The sequence below is a fragment of the Myotis daubentonii genome, chromosome 3 (assembly GCF_963259705.1).
Source record: "Myotis daubentonii chromosome 3, mMyoDau2.1, whole genome shotgun sequence".
In the NCBI taxonomy this organism is placed as follows: Eukaryota; Metazoa; Chordata; class Mammalia; order Chiroptera; family Vespertilionidae; genus Myotis; species Myotis daubentonii.
Window position 1 is genome coordinate 183,107,959 of NC_081842.1, and position 15,844 is coordinate 183,123,802.

The 15,844-nt window shown below is 51.5% G+C and overlaps 1 protein-coding gene across 12 annotated transcripts in view; it reads left to right on the top strand.

Annotated features, from left to right (window-relative positions):
* The window catches only part of LRP8 (LDL receptor related protein 8), a 75,567-nt gene that overhangs the window by 54,956 nt on the left and 4,767 nt on the right, over window positions 1-15,844 (top strand). For 9 of the 12 annotated variants that reach the window (XM_059689526.1, XM_059689529.1, XM_059689522.1 and 6 more), the window contains 9 exons: window positions 1,302-1,529; window positions 2,394-2,512; window positions 2,752-2,891; window positions 4,513-4,654; window positions 5,504-5,656; window positions 6,709-6,933; window positions 8,531-8,599; window positions 12,117-12,289; window positions 13,521-13,697. In XM_059689526.1, the coding sequence (XP_059545509.1) occupies window positions 1,302-1,529; window positions 2,394-2,512; window positions 2,752-2,891; window positions 4,513-4,654; window positions 5,504-5,656; window positions 6,709-6,933; window positions 8,531-8,599; window positions 12,117-12,289; window positions 13,521-13,697 (1,426 nt within the window). The remainder of the gene's footprint in view (window positions 1-1,301; window positions 1,530-2,393; window positions 2,513-2,751; window positions 2,892-4,512; window positions 4,655-5,503; window positions 5,657-6,708; window positions 6,934-8,530; window positions 8,600-12,116; window positions 12,290-13,520; window positions 13,698-15,844) is intronic. The other 3 variants (XM_059689528.1, XM_059689530.1, XM_059689534.1) reach the window with 1 other exon arrangement.

Here is a 15,844-nt window from a genome sequence, read left to right on the forward strand (position 1 = left end):
CAATGCAAAAAAATCGGCCGAGAGACAGCTGGTATCTCAAAAAACTCGTTAGTCGGGACACTCGTAAGTCAAGGCCCCACTGTATACCAAATGCTACTCACTGACAACTCAATGACTACCACCCCCAACACAGACACACTCAGGTCACACACACACAGAAGCAGCTGCCTGTCCAACAGCTGTCACTGAAAGAGGCAGGATTTGATGACAGACGAAACGGGGCTGAGGAGGAAGAGTCAGATGAACTTCCAGGTTCATTTTGGGAGTTTTAGGTTCTGGCTCAGGAGGTGCTGTGGGTGGTGCTGTTCTCTGAGGTGGGGTTTGGGGCCGTCCAGCAGGCTGGCTGAGGGAGGGCAGTGGAGGTGAGGGTCCCTGGATGTACTGAGTTTAAGGTGTCTGGACATCCAAGGGAGAGACAGCTGGCTTTACAGTCTGGAGCTTCAGAGTGGCCGGGATGGGAGCGTCCGAGTTATGGATGGCAGTGGGCACTGACCTCCCAGAGAGAGGTTATGGGGGAGGAGACCCCCTTGGGAGAAACAGCATTTGGGAGACAGAAAGTCCTGTTAATATTGCCTCTTGGGCGCCTACTGTGTTTTCAGCCCCTTCTCTCCATTCTCACGGCACAGCCTCCCGCAGGCCCGCTCTCTCTCTCACCTGGACGCAGTAAACAGCCCCCTCCAGTCTCCCTGCCTTCATTCCGCCCTTTCCAATCCATCTCATAGCCCACAGGTGCCACGGTGATCTCACATGCCCGCCTGACCTGTTCAGTTTCGTGCTCCGTGAGAAAATCCCACTCCTCAGGGGGCATGCGGAGCCCCCTGGATGTGGCCCCTCCCACCTGCCTCCCGTCTCATATCCCACTACCCAGCTCCACCTCCACTGGGTGCCGCGCCTTACTCACCCCTGGGCGTTTGCATGCTGTTCTCTGTGCTCCTAAAGCACGGTCGGTCCGTCGGGACTCAACTACAAAGCCTTCTGCAACCCCCAGGATGATGCAGCCTCCGTTTCTCTGCTGCCACAGCCCCGAGTGGTTTATGGAGTCACATTGCACTGTGATGGTCTGGCTGTCGATTTCTGTCGCCCACTGAAATGAACTTCTCCGGGCTGGAGGCTGTGGCTGATTCAAACCTATACGCTTACGCTGGTGGCCCAGGGAATGCATTGAATAGAAATTAGCTAAGCTCCTCTGAAATCCACTGCCAGCACCCAGAGGGGGGAGAGGAGGGAGAAGGGCGCACAGGCAGCTCCGGGGGGACGTGTGGGTAGAGCGCCTGCCCCACGGCAGCTCTGGTTGCTCCTAGCGCGTACATGGACAAGGCCAGCGACCCGGCAGAGCAGGAGGTCCTCATCGACGAGCAGCTGCACTCTCCAGAGGGCCTGGCGGTGGACTGGGTCCACAAGCACATCTACTGGACCGACTCGGGCAACAAGACCATCTCAGTGGCCACAGTCGATGGCAGCCGCAGACGCACTCTTTTCAGCCACGACCTCAGTGAGCCCCGGGCCATCGCCGTCGACCCCCTGCGAGGGTGAGTGTCCTCACCTGGGACTTCCTGCTCTCCCACCATAGGCCACAGTCCCTCAGTCCCCGTGCATCTGTCATCAGGGCTACCTGAGGGCTTCGGAGAGCCTTAGACACAGCCCACGGGAGGAAAGTCCGTGCAGGCCCCTCAGTCTCCAGGACTCTGCTGCTCATTCATCCTATCACAGAATCAGCGACAGAGCATCTCAGAACAGAGCAGGGCCTGGGAATTGCCTGTAGACGCTCCCGGGCAGGGAGCCTGTCCACACGCTGCAGGTGGGCCCCTGGCGGCTGCTCACACACTCCCAGAGGCAGGCTCATCATTCCCCGTCCCCTTCTCATCTGGGGACAGTTCTGCCCATTAGAAAGGATTTTCTCCCTTTGATTTCGTCCATAGTCCTGATGTAGGTACATGAGGTGAAACCAACCACTCAGCCCCGTGCCTGGCACATGGGAAGTCCTCAGTACCTGTTCAGGAAAGAGAGAGAGAGAAGCCCTGGGCAGTCTAGCTGTGTGGCCCTAGTAGTCATCCACTTTCTCCTCTGTGGACCGGAATAGTACGAGAGGGTGGGCAAGGGCCCTCCCACACTGGCGTGCAGGGCTCTGGCTGAAGCGCCAGAAGGGAGAGATGGCTTCCAGGCCACCCCGCAGAGGCCGGGGGACACTCAGGGAGCACAGGCTTCCCGCACTCAGGTGAGGCGAAGGCTAAAGCACCTGCTAACGCCAAGCCTGATGATTCCCATGGATTTCAGGTCTTCCCAGCCCTTACTACGTGTCCTCTTCAGCATTCAGCGGGTCATCGGGCCCTTGTGATCCAGACCACCCAACCACGTCCCTGACAAGAAGCCCTGTGGGTTCTTCTCTCTTTCAGGTTCATGTATTGGTCTGACTGGGGGTACCAGGCCAAGATTGAGAAGTCTGGGCTCAACGGTGCAGACCGGCACACACTGGTGTCAGACGATATCGAGTGGCCCAACGGAATCACCCTGGGTGAGCCCTGCCCTCAGATTGGGGCTGTGCTAGCACCTGGCCCTGACCAAGGCCCATGGGTCTTGTTCCTGCATCCCTCGCGGTGCCAGGGCCCGTGCGTCCTTCTGGCTGCCCCGGGACGGCCTCCGGTGGAGGCCTGGCCTGGAGATGTGGGCAGGGAGGGGGCACCGAAGAGCAGAGACGCAGGCTGTGGTCCCAGGCTGGTGGCCTGATCCCCCGTCCCCTTTCTCCTCCCCAAGATCTGCTGAGCCAGCGCTTATACTGGGTTGACTCCAAGCTGCACCAGCTGTCCAGCATCGACTTCAGTGGCGGCCACAGAAAGATGCTGATTTCCTCCCCCCACTTCCTGGGCCACCCTTTTGGGGTGGCTGTGTTTGAGGTGAGCGCCGTGAAGGAGGCATGGCCCATAGGAAAGTTTGTTCAGATGGGGTGGCTCCCTGAGGGCTGTCCAGATAGAACAAGGGACAGGGAAGCCAGCCGGCGTGTTTGTGTCTTTGTGAGCGGCCTCCGTGCAAAGGCTGCCTTTCCTGTGCTCCCTTCCCAAGGCCGCTCCCAGAGCAAGCGCAGAGGTAAGTTGCTCGACCACATGTGTTTTCTCTGGGAGCTCTCAGCACCCAGCACTGAGCCCACATAGACAGAAGGTACCCAAATATGGGAGGGAGGGAGGGGGGAAGGAGGGGGGGAGGGAGGGGAAAAGGAATCTGTATTTCCTTACAATCATTTATTGTTGGAAATGGCCTGAAAGATACTGTTCAACTCAACATACTTTTACTGACCTTTTCTGGACCTTGGGGTCATAGAAGTGAATCAAACATTATCCCAGTCCATTGTGCTCCCAGGAGGGTGAGCGTTAAGACCCTCCTTTGTTCTGACCCTAATAACCTTTCTCCTCGGGGAACAAAGAAGCAAGAACCAATCAAGGTCTCACACATCTGCTTCTGCCCCAAAACTAACTCTGCCACCGAGGGAGGGAAGGCAAAGGGACAGAGGTCTGTGGTGGGCATTGGCAGTATTTGCTTGGAGCGACATCACCCAGCAATGCTCTGAATTTATGGGGAAGTCCAGCCCCTGCTTCAAGACAGGTGTGTTCGGACACATGTATGTGCTTGTGCATATTTGTGACACGTATGTGTAAAATACATGTATGTGCATGTGTGTACATGAATACATTTAAAAGCATGCATTCCTTGCCCTGGCCGGTGTGGCTCGGTTGGAGCGTTGTCCCGTGCGCTGGAAGATTGTGGATTGTGGGTTCAATTCCCAGTCAGGGCACATACCTTGATTGCGGGTTCAGTCCCCAGTAAGGAAGCAATTGATCGATCAATGTTCTCTCTCACATGAATGTTCTCTCTCTCTTTCTCTCTCTGTCCCTCCCTCCCTCTCTTGCTAAAAAAAAAAAAAAGAAAGAAAAGAAAAGAAAAGAAAAAGCATGTTCCTGTATATGCTGGTGCTTGTGCACGTAAATATGTATACCAATACTTACACAAGTGCTTCTTTAGGTACAAGTGTGCCTCTGTGTGTGTCGATGAGCATGTGGGTATGTGTCCAGTGCTGTGCATGAGGCTACATGTTTGTTCCTGTCCATGTGGCCATCTCTACGGATGCACATCCAGGCTTGTACGATTCACCGTATGTGTTCTGCCCAGAGGCTGTAGGCAGCCCAGCAGGGACTAGTCCTCAGTAGCTCACACATCCCCTCCAGTCATGGTCCTGGGCCCCAGTAATGGTAACAACTAACAGAGACCCAGGAAGCAGGCCTAGCCGAGCTCTAACGAGCAGCCTCCAGGCCAAAACACAAAATCACCCAAAGACACTCTCCGACAGAGGGAGCCGGAGCACATGCCACGGGCCAGCGGCCGCGTCCCGCTGGGAGCCGGTGGACAGGAGAGCTCCGGGAGGCGGCAGGGCAGTTCTTATGACCAGGCTCTGGGGCTGAACCCTCGGACTGAGGTCCTGGGTTTAGGCTCTAGGCCTCCCATCCTTTGCATTTGTGCCCACAGGACAAGGTGTTCTGGACAGACCTGGAGAACGAGGCCATTTTCAGTGCAAATCGGCTCACTGGCCTGGAAATCTCCGTCCTGGCTGAGAACCTCAATAACCCACATGACATCGTCATCTTCCATGAGCTGAAGCAGCCAAGAGGTGAGCCTTCCCTGGCCCAGGTCCCCTGCCCACGGCCTCTCCCTCCACTAGGCGCAGGCGACGTATTAGCTCAGCACCCCAGGATTAATGGCAGCAGCCCTTCCGGTTGGTAGAGCGCTGAGCTGTCACATGTTTTATTTCCTTTTGCCTCAAGCAGGCACCTGGTGAAATAAGCCTGGGTATAAAGAAGTAAATACGTAAGTGCCCTCTTTTTGCCAGTCCTACAAAGTGTGGGTGTTCCTGTTCTCATTTAACAATTGAGGAAGCGGGGGCTCAGAGGCAAAATATTGTTAGCTCAGGTTCCAGAACTCCTCTGCCCCAAGGAGCACACTGCCTCTCATTTAGTATGTGTGCCCGTTTGACAGCAGTATAAACTAGTGAATCCTGGGGCCAGATTGTAATGCAGGTGGTTGGTTGGAAAAGAAGCCAGGAATCCTACCACCTGCTGTCACCTCCTCTAACTCTAGGGTATCCAAAGTCTAACTAACTGCGGGGCTGGCCGCCAGGGTGGAGGTGAAAAGTCATAGGGGATAAGGAGATAAGGTGGTTGCCTGATCTAGATCTAGAAATTTAAAAAGGAAAGAGAAATGGCTGGTGGCATAGGGGGAAAACTTGGACTTTGGAGTCCAACAGACCTCAGTTTAAATCTGTCTCCCAAATTCTTAGAGGTACAGCCTTGACAAATATATTCTCCATGTCAGCGTAGCTTCTTCTGTCAGTCTGGGGCCTAATGCCCACCTCCGAGAGCTGTTGTCAGGATGAGCAAAGGCATGGGGTCAGCCCCATGTCATGGGGTCAGCCCCAGGTCCAGTGCTGGAAGGGCCTGCCTCTCTCCCTCCCCCCCACTAGCTGGAGATGCCTGCGAGCTGAGTGCCCAGCCCAGCGGCGGCTGCGAGTACCTGTGCCTGCCTGCTCCTCAGCTCTCCAGCCACTCTCCCAAGTACACGTGCGCCTGTCCCGACACCATGTGGCTGGGCCCCGACATGAAGAGGTGTTACCGAGGTAGGCGGACCTGCCAGGAGGGGTGGCCTGGCCATGCCAGACCCCTTCCTGCTGCCTTCCTCCCCGGCTCCTGGGCACTGTGTGCTCCTGGGCTCCCTCCCTCTGCTCTGGCTTCCTGTGGCTCCCCGGGCTCCTCTGTTTCACTTCCTTCAATGCTGGTGTCCCCGGGGTCCTTCCAAGGCTTTCCTCTTCTCACTCCCCCCAGGACTTTCAGGAACCCCTTTAAGACTTCAAATGAAGAAGCCTTGATTGGCCCTGGCTGGGTAGCTCAGTTGGTTAGAGCATCACCCCAATATGCCAAGGTTGTGGGTTCGATCTCTGGTCAGGGCACATACAAGAAATAGCGAATGAATGCACAAATATGTGGAACAACAACTCCGTCTTTCTCTCTCGCTCTCTCCGTTCCTCTCTCTCTCAAGTCAATAAATTAAAAACAAAACCACCTTTATCCCTGTGGCATTATCACTGTTTATATGCAGGTGACTATGAGCTTGCCTGTTTCTTGTCCAGAACTTAACATATTACATCGGAGCCCTTTGTGACATGATTGGGACTAATAGTTCATACTTCAACCATATAAATTTCTACTCATTCCCAAGTCTTGGTGCAGGCCCAAGGCCTTTGGTTTGAGCAAAAGTCCACTGTATCATTTATAATTTCCAGATGCAATTGTTTAAAGTGGAGTGAGAATTTAACCCTAAGGGTGTAACAGCATGCGTGTAAAATCCTTCTAGGTTTACATGATTTTCCCTCCTCCCAGACTTTGACAGTGGTCTTGCCCACACCTAATTCTCAGCATTGTTGTAATAGCTCATCTTTCTCAAACCAGCATGCAGTATAAACTCAGACACAGTGCTTGGGGTTCAGCTGAAGGGAAGATCACAGCCCATTCAGGGGGGTTAGGGACGGCTTCCCAGAAGTGGCCCTTGAGCTGAGCCACGAGGATATGTTCATAAGTAGAGTTCATAAGTAAAGTCCATAGAGGCAATAGTGTAGGCACTAAGTCAATAAAATTCTCTGTCCAAGTGACCTCCATGGTATTTCCCCTCCAGCTCCTCAATCTACCTCAACTACGACGTTAGCCTCTACCACAGTGAGGACCGAAGCTGACTCTGCGAGAGCACCTGGGACCGCCATCCACAGCCCCACCCACCAGAACCACAGCACAGAGACGCCGCGCCTGGCAGCTGCAGCCCCAAGCTCAGTCAGTGTTCCCAGGGCTTCCAGCATCGGCCCGTCTACCCCAAGCCCTGCAACCAGCAACCACTCCCAGCACTGTGAGGAAATGACTTCTGCCTTCTCTCATTATATGGGAAGCCACAACGGGGGCATCTGTGGGAAGGGGAGGTCAGACCAGAGCTGAATAGTGCGTATCTCTGAGGGGGAGTGCGCACCTGTGATTTAAGAGTCTTAGGTGCCCCTAACTTACAGAGGGTCTTAAAGGAAGCTACTTCCCATCTCTGAGCCTCAGTCTCCTCACCTACAAAGTAGGATAATAACAACCTTCTCCTACCTGCTTCACAAGATTGCATGAGAGGCAAAGGAGACAGTGTAATGGAAGTGCTCACACACAGCCTCTGCTGCTCTGGGAGGTGTCTGTGTCACGTGTACTGACATGTATAGGAGGGGGTGTCCCTTAGATTTGGAAACTTCAAAAGTTCTAGTCTCAGTTCTCAACACCCTCTGTCGGTCCCTCAGATAGTAATACCCACAACTGGTCTGCTGTGCCTCTTCCCAAACCCCAGAATGAAAGTCATTCAGTTCCCCCACTAATTAAATCATCAGGAGCAGGAATTATCACTGCCAGAAAAGTTCCATCTCATTAACCAGCAAACGCCTGGCTAATTGAGTTACCTGCCGAGGGGAGTGATCTAAGAGGATACACTTTCCTGTACACGCGAGGCCCAGAAACCCGGCCGCGCGCTCGGCAGCGCCTTGCTGGCGGGGTCTGTCCTCCCAGCAGAAGCTGGAGTTGCAGAACTGAGCACGTACCTGCAGGTGTGAGAGGCAGGGGGACTGTGTGTGAATTCCAGTTCCTCAGCCTGGCGAAGCCTCTGAGCAGGAGTCCCCGCTGGCTTCGCCCTGCTCTTGGCTTCCCGATTGCTGTGCAGTGTTTGCTGGGGCCCCAGGGAGAGGCCAGCCACGTGGCCACAGTAGCTGTGTAAGCAGTGCAGCTCTTCTCTCCCCTTAATATCAGGCTCCCTCAGAGCAGCTCGGAGAAACAGACACACTGAGAGGGTGGCACCTGGGCCACTGTCAGGGGCCGATCATCTCTCTTGGAGCAAAAGCAGATGATAGCTTCTCTTCCCGCTCAGAGGGCGTCATGAGGGCCCCAGGGAGGAATGCCTTCCAGACTACAAAGTGCATTACACACGTTACAATGAAGATGGCTGCAAGAGTGGAAAAGATGACGCAACATCCTTCTTAACAACTACAGCTCACTTTCCAAGCACTTTTCGGTTCAGAATGTGCTTCTCTACACCCTATCTTATGTAGGCTTCGCAGCAACCCCTCCCCCCCGCCCTGCCGTCCTTGAACTAGGCAAGGCTGTGCCAGGCACTGTGCTAAGCAAGCATTTTACAGGAATTATCTCATTTAGTCTGTACAGTATCCCTAGGAGGTAGGTAATATTATCCCCATTTTAAAGACAAATATATTTATGATATATAATAACTTGCCCTTGGTCACACAAATAGTGAGTAGTAGAGCTAGACTTGAACCCACGAAGTCTGACCGAGGGGCCTGTGCTCTTGATCCCACGGCATGACACTGTGTCCCACTTCAATCACGTCTTCAAAACGAATGATAGTGCAGATGGGCCGAAGGACCACTGGAAATGAGAGGCGCCATCCTGCAAATGTTTGTGTTTTGCAGACGGGAACGAAGGCGGCAAGACGGGCTCAACGGTCACTGCTGCTGTCATTGGGATCATTGTGCCCATGGGTGAGTGTGCCCCAGGTCACTGGGAGAAAAGAGCCCGGGGTCTGGGGAAAAGCGCGCTTAGCAAGCGCTTAGAAGGACAGAGCGCTTAGCATGCTGACCGGCCCCTTGCCCTTTTTCTGCCCTGGCAGCCTTCCTGCCCATCTCCCAGTCCTGGTTAAATTTGGTTTCTTAGTTTGGCACCTCGAGGCCCTTTAGGACGTAACCCCAGGCAACCACCCAGATGCATCCCCCACTCCCCTCTCATCCACACTCTGCATCCAGCCATGGGAGCTGCACTGCAGGCTCCGTGGGACAGGGGTGGCACCTCTCATGCTCGCCCCTCTCCCCAGCTCCCAGCAGTGTCTGGCACATGGTAGGAAATAAAATATGTATTGAATTAATGAGGAGAGCTGCTTGCCATTGCTTTCATCGTGCCATCTTGCTTTCTTTCTGTTTGGTTTTCAACAAACATTTAGCGAGCAGCTACAATGTACCAGACTCTGATAAGGGGAGGGAAGGTGGTTGAAAGTGGATAACACATGGTTCCTGCCCTCCAAGTTTATAATCTTGTTGGAGAGACACACTTAACACAGATAATTTGATTGTGACATGGTAAGTCCTATAATGAAGCCATATGTGGTTCAGGAGAAGTGCCAAGGAAGCATTTAACTTAGAACTGGGAGAGAAGAGGAGCAGGCAGGGAAGGTTTCCTAGTGGAAATTAGATGTGAGCTGAGTCAGCCAAGTGAAGAAGGATCAAGAGCAACCCAAGCAGTGAAGACACCATGAGCTGAACCAGGAATGAAGGTCCCGGTTCAGGAAGTAGTTCAGTATGGCCAGAATATATAACATTTTGTTAAATCTCACAAAGAACCCAGGGGTTGGTTCATTCCCTCCCACCGCGGTGATCACGGAGTATCCTGTGCATCCTGTCTCTCATACCTGTGTCATCTCTTAGCGGGATCTCCGGGTTGGGACTGTCCGTTCATAGGTTTCTCTCTTATTGCCCATGAGTAGTACCTCAAGGACTTGGCCCACTTAACCTGGGAACCCCAATATGGTGGTGAATTAGGGAGTGAATGCTTTAAAAAATTCTATACAGAGCAAGGGTCTGTGCCAAGGGCCAAGGATCCAAGGAAGAAAAAGAGACTTTAAGAGCTTTCAGTCCTTAATCAGACTTAGTCATAAAAGAGTGGTTACACACTCAGTATTAAAAATGTGCTGTAACTGAGGCATGGTGCCCATGGGGGAGAGGGATGGCACTTCTGGAGAAGATGGCATTTGAATTGGCCTTGAATGGGTTCAGCAGTAAGGATGGTGGTGGCTATTCGAGCCTCATTTGTGTGGGGTGGATGGAAAATACTCTGAGCATCGCTTAGTGCGGGCGTCCTCAAACTGCGGCCCGCGGGCCACATGCGGCCCGCCGAAAACATTTATCCGGCCCGCCGGGTGTTTTTGCCGCCGCTGCCTGTCCTGCTTAGCAGCCGGCTCGTCCGGGGCCCACAGCGCACATGTGTGGAATGTCTGAGGGACAGTGAACTGGCCCCCTGTTTAAAAAGTTTGAGGACCTCAGGCTTAGTGGAAGAGAAATTCACCCTTCCTGCATCCCGTGCTGTGCGGAGGCACGTGTGTGCTGTCTTCTTGACAGTAACCCACTCTGATACAATCAACATGTTAAACTTCCACTAATCTGAGGGCTGAAAGATGAATATTCTTTCCCTGATGTTCTCCCATCCCATAAGCTTATTGGCCGTTTACATTTCATCCGTAATGAATTGCCTATTCATGGTCTTTTTTTATTTTCCTGTTGGTTCTATGTCTTATTTTTATTTATAGAAATGTTTATACGTAGTGAATGTTAAACATGTTACAAATATTTTCTCCCATCATGCCACTTGAGATTTGTTTATGGTGTCCTTTACCAGGCATAAATTTAAAAAATTTTAAGCATCAGATGTTAATCTTTTGTGTATGATTTCTGGGTCTTGCTTAGGAAGGTTTGCCTCACTCTAAATTATTTAAATAGCTCTCTACATATTTTTCTGCTACTTTAAACATATTTTAGTATTTAGATATTAATACATTTGGAACTTATTTTAGAGTCTGGTGTGAGGTAGAGATTTAACTTATTTTTCCTACATCCCTGTCTGGTTTTCCCAAGACCATGACTGAGTGGTTCATCTTTTCCTTCTGACTTGAATGATCACCTTTATTGTAAACTACGTGCCTGTGCAGACTGTGATGTGCTTCTAGGCTTTATTCTCCCCACCAGTTCTGTCTATTCCTACATACTAGAAGCACAACTTTGTGGTCTGTCTTAGTATCTAGTAGGGCATTATTATTCTCGCAACATTTTCCTAGCTGTTTTTTAATTTAATCTTTATTGTTGAAAATATTACATATGTTTCCTAGCTATTTTTTATTTTTATTTTTTTTTTAAATATATTTTATTGATTTTTTACAGAGAGGAAGGGAGAGAGATAGAGAGCCAGAAACATCGATGAGAGAGGAACATCGATCAGCTGCCTCCTGCACATCTCCCACTGGGGATGTGCCCGCAACCCAGGTACATGCCCTTGACCGGAATCGAACCTGGGACCTTTCAGTCCGCAGGCCGACGCTCCATCCACTGAGCCAAACCGGTTTCGGCTATTTTTTATTTAATTTCTCTTTGCAATGAACTTTAGAGTCGTCTTGTTAATCCATAAAGATTATGCTGGAGCCCTGACCGGTATGGCTCAGTGGATAGAGCGTCGGCCTGTGGACTGAAGGGTCCCAGGTTCGATCCTGGTCAAGGGCATGTACCTTGGTTGCCGGCACATCCCCAGTAGGAGATGTGCAGGAGGCAGCTGATGGATGTTTCTCTCTCATCGATGTTTCTAACTCTCTATCCCTCTCCCTTCCTCTCTGTAAAAAATCAATAAAATATATTTTTAAAAAAAAAAAGATTATGCTGGAACCCATTTTTGCCCAGCTCTGTTCGAGAACTTCCTCCTGTGCGCTTAACATGCTGATTTATTCCAACTCAGAGCCAGGGTTCCCTGTTGTCTCCTAGAGATGCTCCTCTTCTTGCAGGGCCCCTCGAGTTTGGGGGGAGAACCGTTTCTTAGAGAAATCCAGGGAAGCAGCAGCATTCGGGCAAAGGTGTGGTGAAGAAGTTCACACATTCACTCAGCGCGAGTTACCGAGCACCTCCTCAGGGCAAGGCACTGGGCAGAGAGAGAGAAAGAAGGCACAGGCCCTGCCCTCAGAGAGCTCGGTCTAGTTGAGGCACATATATGTAAAGCACGCTACCGTGGCCTGGGAACACGTGGAAGGGAGCAACAGAATCTACCTGAGAAGCTGAGCAAAACTTCACGTTTGAGCTGGATTTGAAGGATGAGTGGTTATGAAAGAAAACATGGGAAAGGGCTTCCAAGCAGCAGAAACAGAGCCTAAGGCACAAGGGCAGTAGGGTTAGAGGGGTGGCGAGGGAAGAACTGCCATCTAAGCAACGGGCTGGAGCCTGCCGGAGGTCAGTGCAACGTCTCTCTCCACAGCGGTGATAGCCCTCCTGTGCATGAGCGGCTACCTGATCTGGAGAAACTGGAAGCGGAAGAACACCAAAAGCATGAACTTTGACAACCCCGTGTACAGGAAAACAACAGAGGAGGAGGATGAAGACGAGCTCCACATCGGGAGGGCTGCTCAGATTGGCCATGTCTATCCTGCAGTAAGTGTTCCTTGCTGGAAGAAGTCCTTCCTCCCTCCCTCCCTCCCTCCCTCCCTCCCTCCCTCCCTCCCTCCCTCCCTCCCTCCTTCCTTCCTTCCTTCCTTCCTTCCTTCCTTCCTCCTTTCCTTCCTTCCTCCTTTCCTTCCTCCCTCTCTCCCTCCCTCCCTCCCTCCCTCCCTCCCTCCCTCCCTCCCTCCTTCCTTCCTTCCTTCCTTCCTTCCTTCCTTCCTTCCTTCCTTCCTTCCTTCCTCCTTTCCTTCCTTCCTCTCTCCCTCCCTCCCTCTCTCCTTTCCTTCAAACATTTATCAAGAACCTACCGTGTGCCAGGCGCTGTTCTAGGCCCCGGGGACACGGAGACATTGGGGCAAGTAGCTGGGGTAGTAGGTAGCAGGCTTCTCCTGGAAGTAAAGACACCAAGTGCCTGTCTTTCTGCCAAGTGAGAATGCACTTGCTCCCAAGGAGCGGGCGGGACTTAGAGATCTCACTTCCTGTTGCACAGCTGTGTGCCAGGCGCCATGGTGGACGCTCAGGAGTCCCTCTTCCAGGAAACTTTCCCTGGCTTTCTCTGTTCTCCCACAGCCTCTCTCCATCGTAGCACGTCACACTCTGGTCAACTGGTCTTTTTACTCTTTGGTCTTACCCTAGAGCAGTGGTTCTCAACCTTCTGGCCCTTTCAATACAGTTCCTCATGTTGTGACCCAACCATAAAATTATTTTCGTAACTACTTCCTAACTGTAATGTTGCTACTGTTATGAATCATCATGTAAATATCTGATATGCAGGATGGTCTTAGGCGACCCCTGTGAAAGGGTCATTTGACCTCCAAAGAGGTCGTGACCCACAGGTTGAGAACCGCTGCCCTAGACCGTGAGCTCCTTGAGGGTAGGACGATCTGACTGATCTGTTTCCCTGATGCCCGTGCAGCATAGGTGGCTCCCAGTGAATGTTTGTTGAACAAATCAACAGGGAGCTGTTAATTCGGTTTGGGGGCTTTGGCAGGGAGCGCCTCACAGAGGAGGTGGCAGATAAACTGAAAGAGCAATAGTTCACAGGTAGAGAAGGAGGAAGATGGCATTCCAGAAAGAAGCACGTGCAAAAGCTGAGGCACAACAGGGCATGGCTTGTTGGGGGAGCAAGGACTGCCAAATGGTGGAAGCAGGTGCCATGGTTGTATAGCAGTGAGGGGGCTGAGTGCAACCTCATAGGTCATCCAGTCCATCCCCCCGTCAGGCAATCAGCAGCTTTGATCGCCCACTGTGGGCAGAGCCCTGTCTTGGGGAGACCAGAGAACTGGAGGACCCAGCCCCTGCCCTCAAGGAGCTTTTGGTCTTGCCGGGAGAACCAAGGTCACAGCTGCACCAACTCCCGAAGAACCCTCTTTCCGAGCTGCCTGTCGTCAAGTGCAAGGTAGGGCAGTGCCACTCTGAGTCCGAGGGGCTGACGAGTGAGGGTGTGAGCCCAGGCAGGTGCAGCCGAGCCTAGAAGGCGTTCTGGCCACAGAAGGCTGCCACCTGTGCGCCGGGTATTGGCGCCAAGAGAAACGATGGGGTAGGTACAGACTGAGGAAATGGCATGTGGAAGAAATGATTGAGGATGAGCAGGGCAGACAGAACTGCTGCTGAAGCAGACTGTTCCCAAAGGGGAGACTGGGGAAATAAGGCTGAGCAAGTGAGGAGGGCTAGCAGGTGGTCTGAGGAGCCTTGGCCCGGGCCAATCCGAGCAAATAGTTGTTGAAGCAATGTTTAAAGGTCAGAGAGGGCGCAGTGGGAGAAATGATGAGCTTGGGGCGAGGAGATGATTCCCAGCTTCACTATTCCTCAACCTGTGATCTTAGTCACGTCTCTGCTCGCTTTTATTTATAAAATGGGACCAATAATCCCCCTTCCGCACATGGGAAGTGGCACTGTTTCCAGAGAAGGAAACAACCATTCAGGAGCAGCTATTCCTGAGGAGTCTAGACCTGAGGAGTAACCTCCTGCCAGTTGCAGAGAAATGGAGTAGGAGAGTGAGGAAATCACATTTAGTGAGGTCCTACTAAGTGTCAGAGACCACTCAGTGTTTTACATACATTTTCTTGTCTAGTCTTTACAGTAACCTTATAAGGTTGATATTATTATCCCCATTTTGCAGATGAGGAAACTGAGACTCAGAAAATACATTACACCTAGGATCACAACTAGGAAGTGGTAGAGCCAGGATTCAAACTCCAGTCTGTATGTACACAAAAAGCCATGCTCTTTCCTCTCTGACATGGGGTAAATAGCCTTGATGCTCTGGAAGCCCGTATTCTCAACAACCTGTTCTCTCCCCTGTCCCTTTCTCAGGGGCTCCCTTAGCACTTCTTGGGGCCTGCCCCCAGCCTGGAGATCTGTCCTGGAGAGAGTGGGAGGGTAACTGGCTTAGAAAAAGATACTCTCAAATATCTATGCTAGTTGAGCAAGGTCATGGCATTCACGCAAAACTACAAATAACCAAAAGATGATTTGAAAGGCAGGGGTGTTACCTTTTATTGTATGTAGAATGTCCAGAGATGGAAAATGCTAGCCTGGTTGTGTTTCATGCTGGTTAGGCTGATCTGGAATACTCTGGACCCCGTGTGTGTGTGTGTGTGTGTGTGTGTGTGTGTGTGTTAGTGATGTATTAAGCACTCTGCATGCAATGTCTCCTTTGATTTCCCAACAACCCTAGGAGGCAGGTCCTATTATTATTCTCATTTGACAGATGATGAAACCAAGGCTCCGAGAGGTGAATGGTTAGCCCAAATTCACATAGCTCAGAGAAGATAGTGAAACACGGGTCTGTCCAAAGGAGGGCATCCAGGGAACGGATGAGTGGGAAACAGGATTACAACAGGACAAGCTGGGGAAAGCTAGATATGTAGCTAGAGAGGAAAACATTCCAAAGGAAGGGAACTCAAACACTGCAAATTTCAAGTGTTGTCTGTGTAGAACTATCTGAGTCTAGGAGAGAATCAGGGAACATCAGAAGATAAAGAAACAGATTTCATGTCAATATAGGAGAGCATTTAAGCCCACTGTCCACAACGGAATAGGCTGGCTCCGGGATTAGTAGGTTCACCATCCAGTGGTCAGGCATTTGTCACAGACGGAAGTCTAGCAGCTAATGGCTAGAAAGTAGGGGTGAAGGAAAGAGGTCCTGAGTTTCATTGACCTGCATTGCCTTCCAGTTCTGTGTAATCAGTTGGGAGGGATGCAGCAGATTGCCTTCCTAGCTGTGACTAACATGCTAGAGCCAAGCAGCTGATGACCTGGGGTTAAACATATGCCAAAACGAACCCAAAACATATGCAAACCTAAAATCCTATAAGAAAGGCTTGAGAGAGTTTAGATCTCTGCAGCCCTCCTTGACAAAGAGGCAGAGCAGAATACTGGAAAAGGCTAAAGCTCTGGGTTCACAGAGACTTGGGTTCAAATTTTAGTTCACCCACTTGCCACGTGATCCAGGACAGATGTTTAAGCTCATTAAGTCTCAATTTTCTCATCTGTAAAATAAATATGAGAAGCCTGTCTCGTGGGGTAGCTTGGAGGTTATAT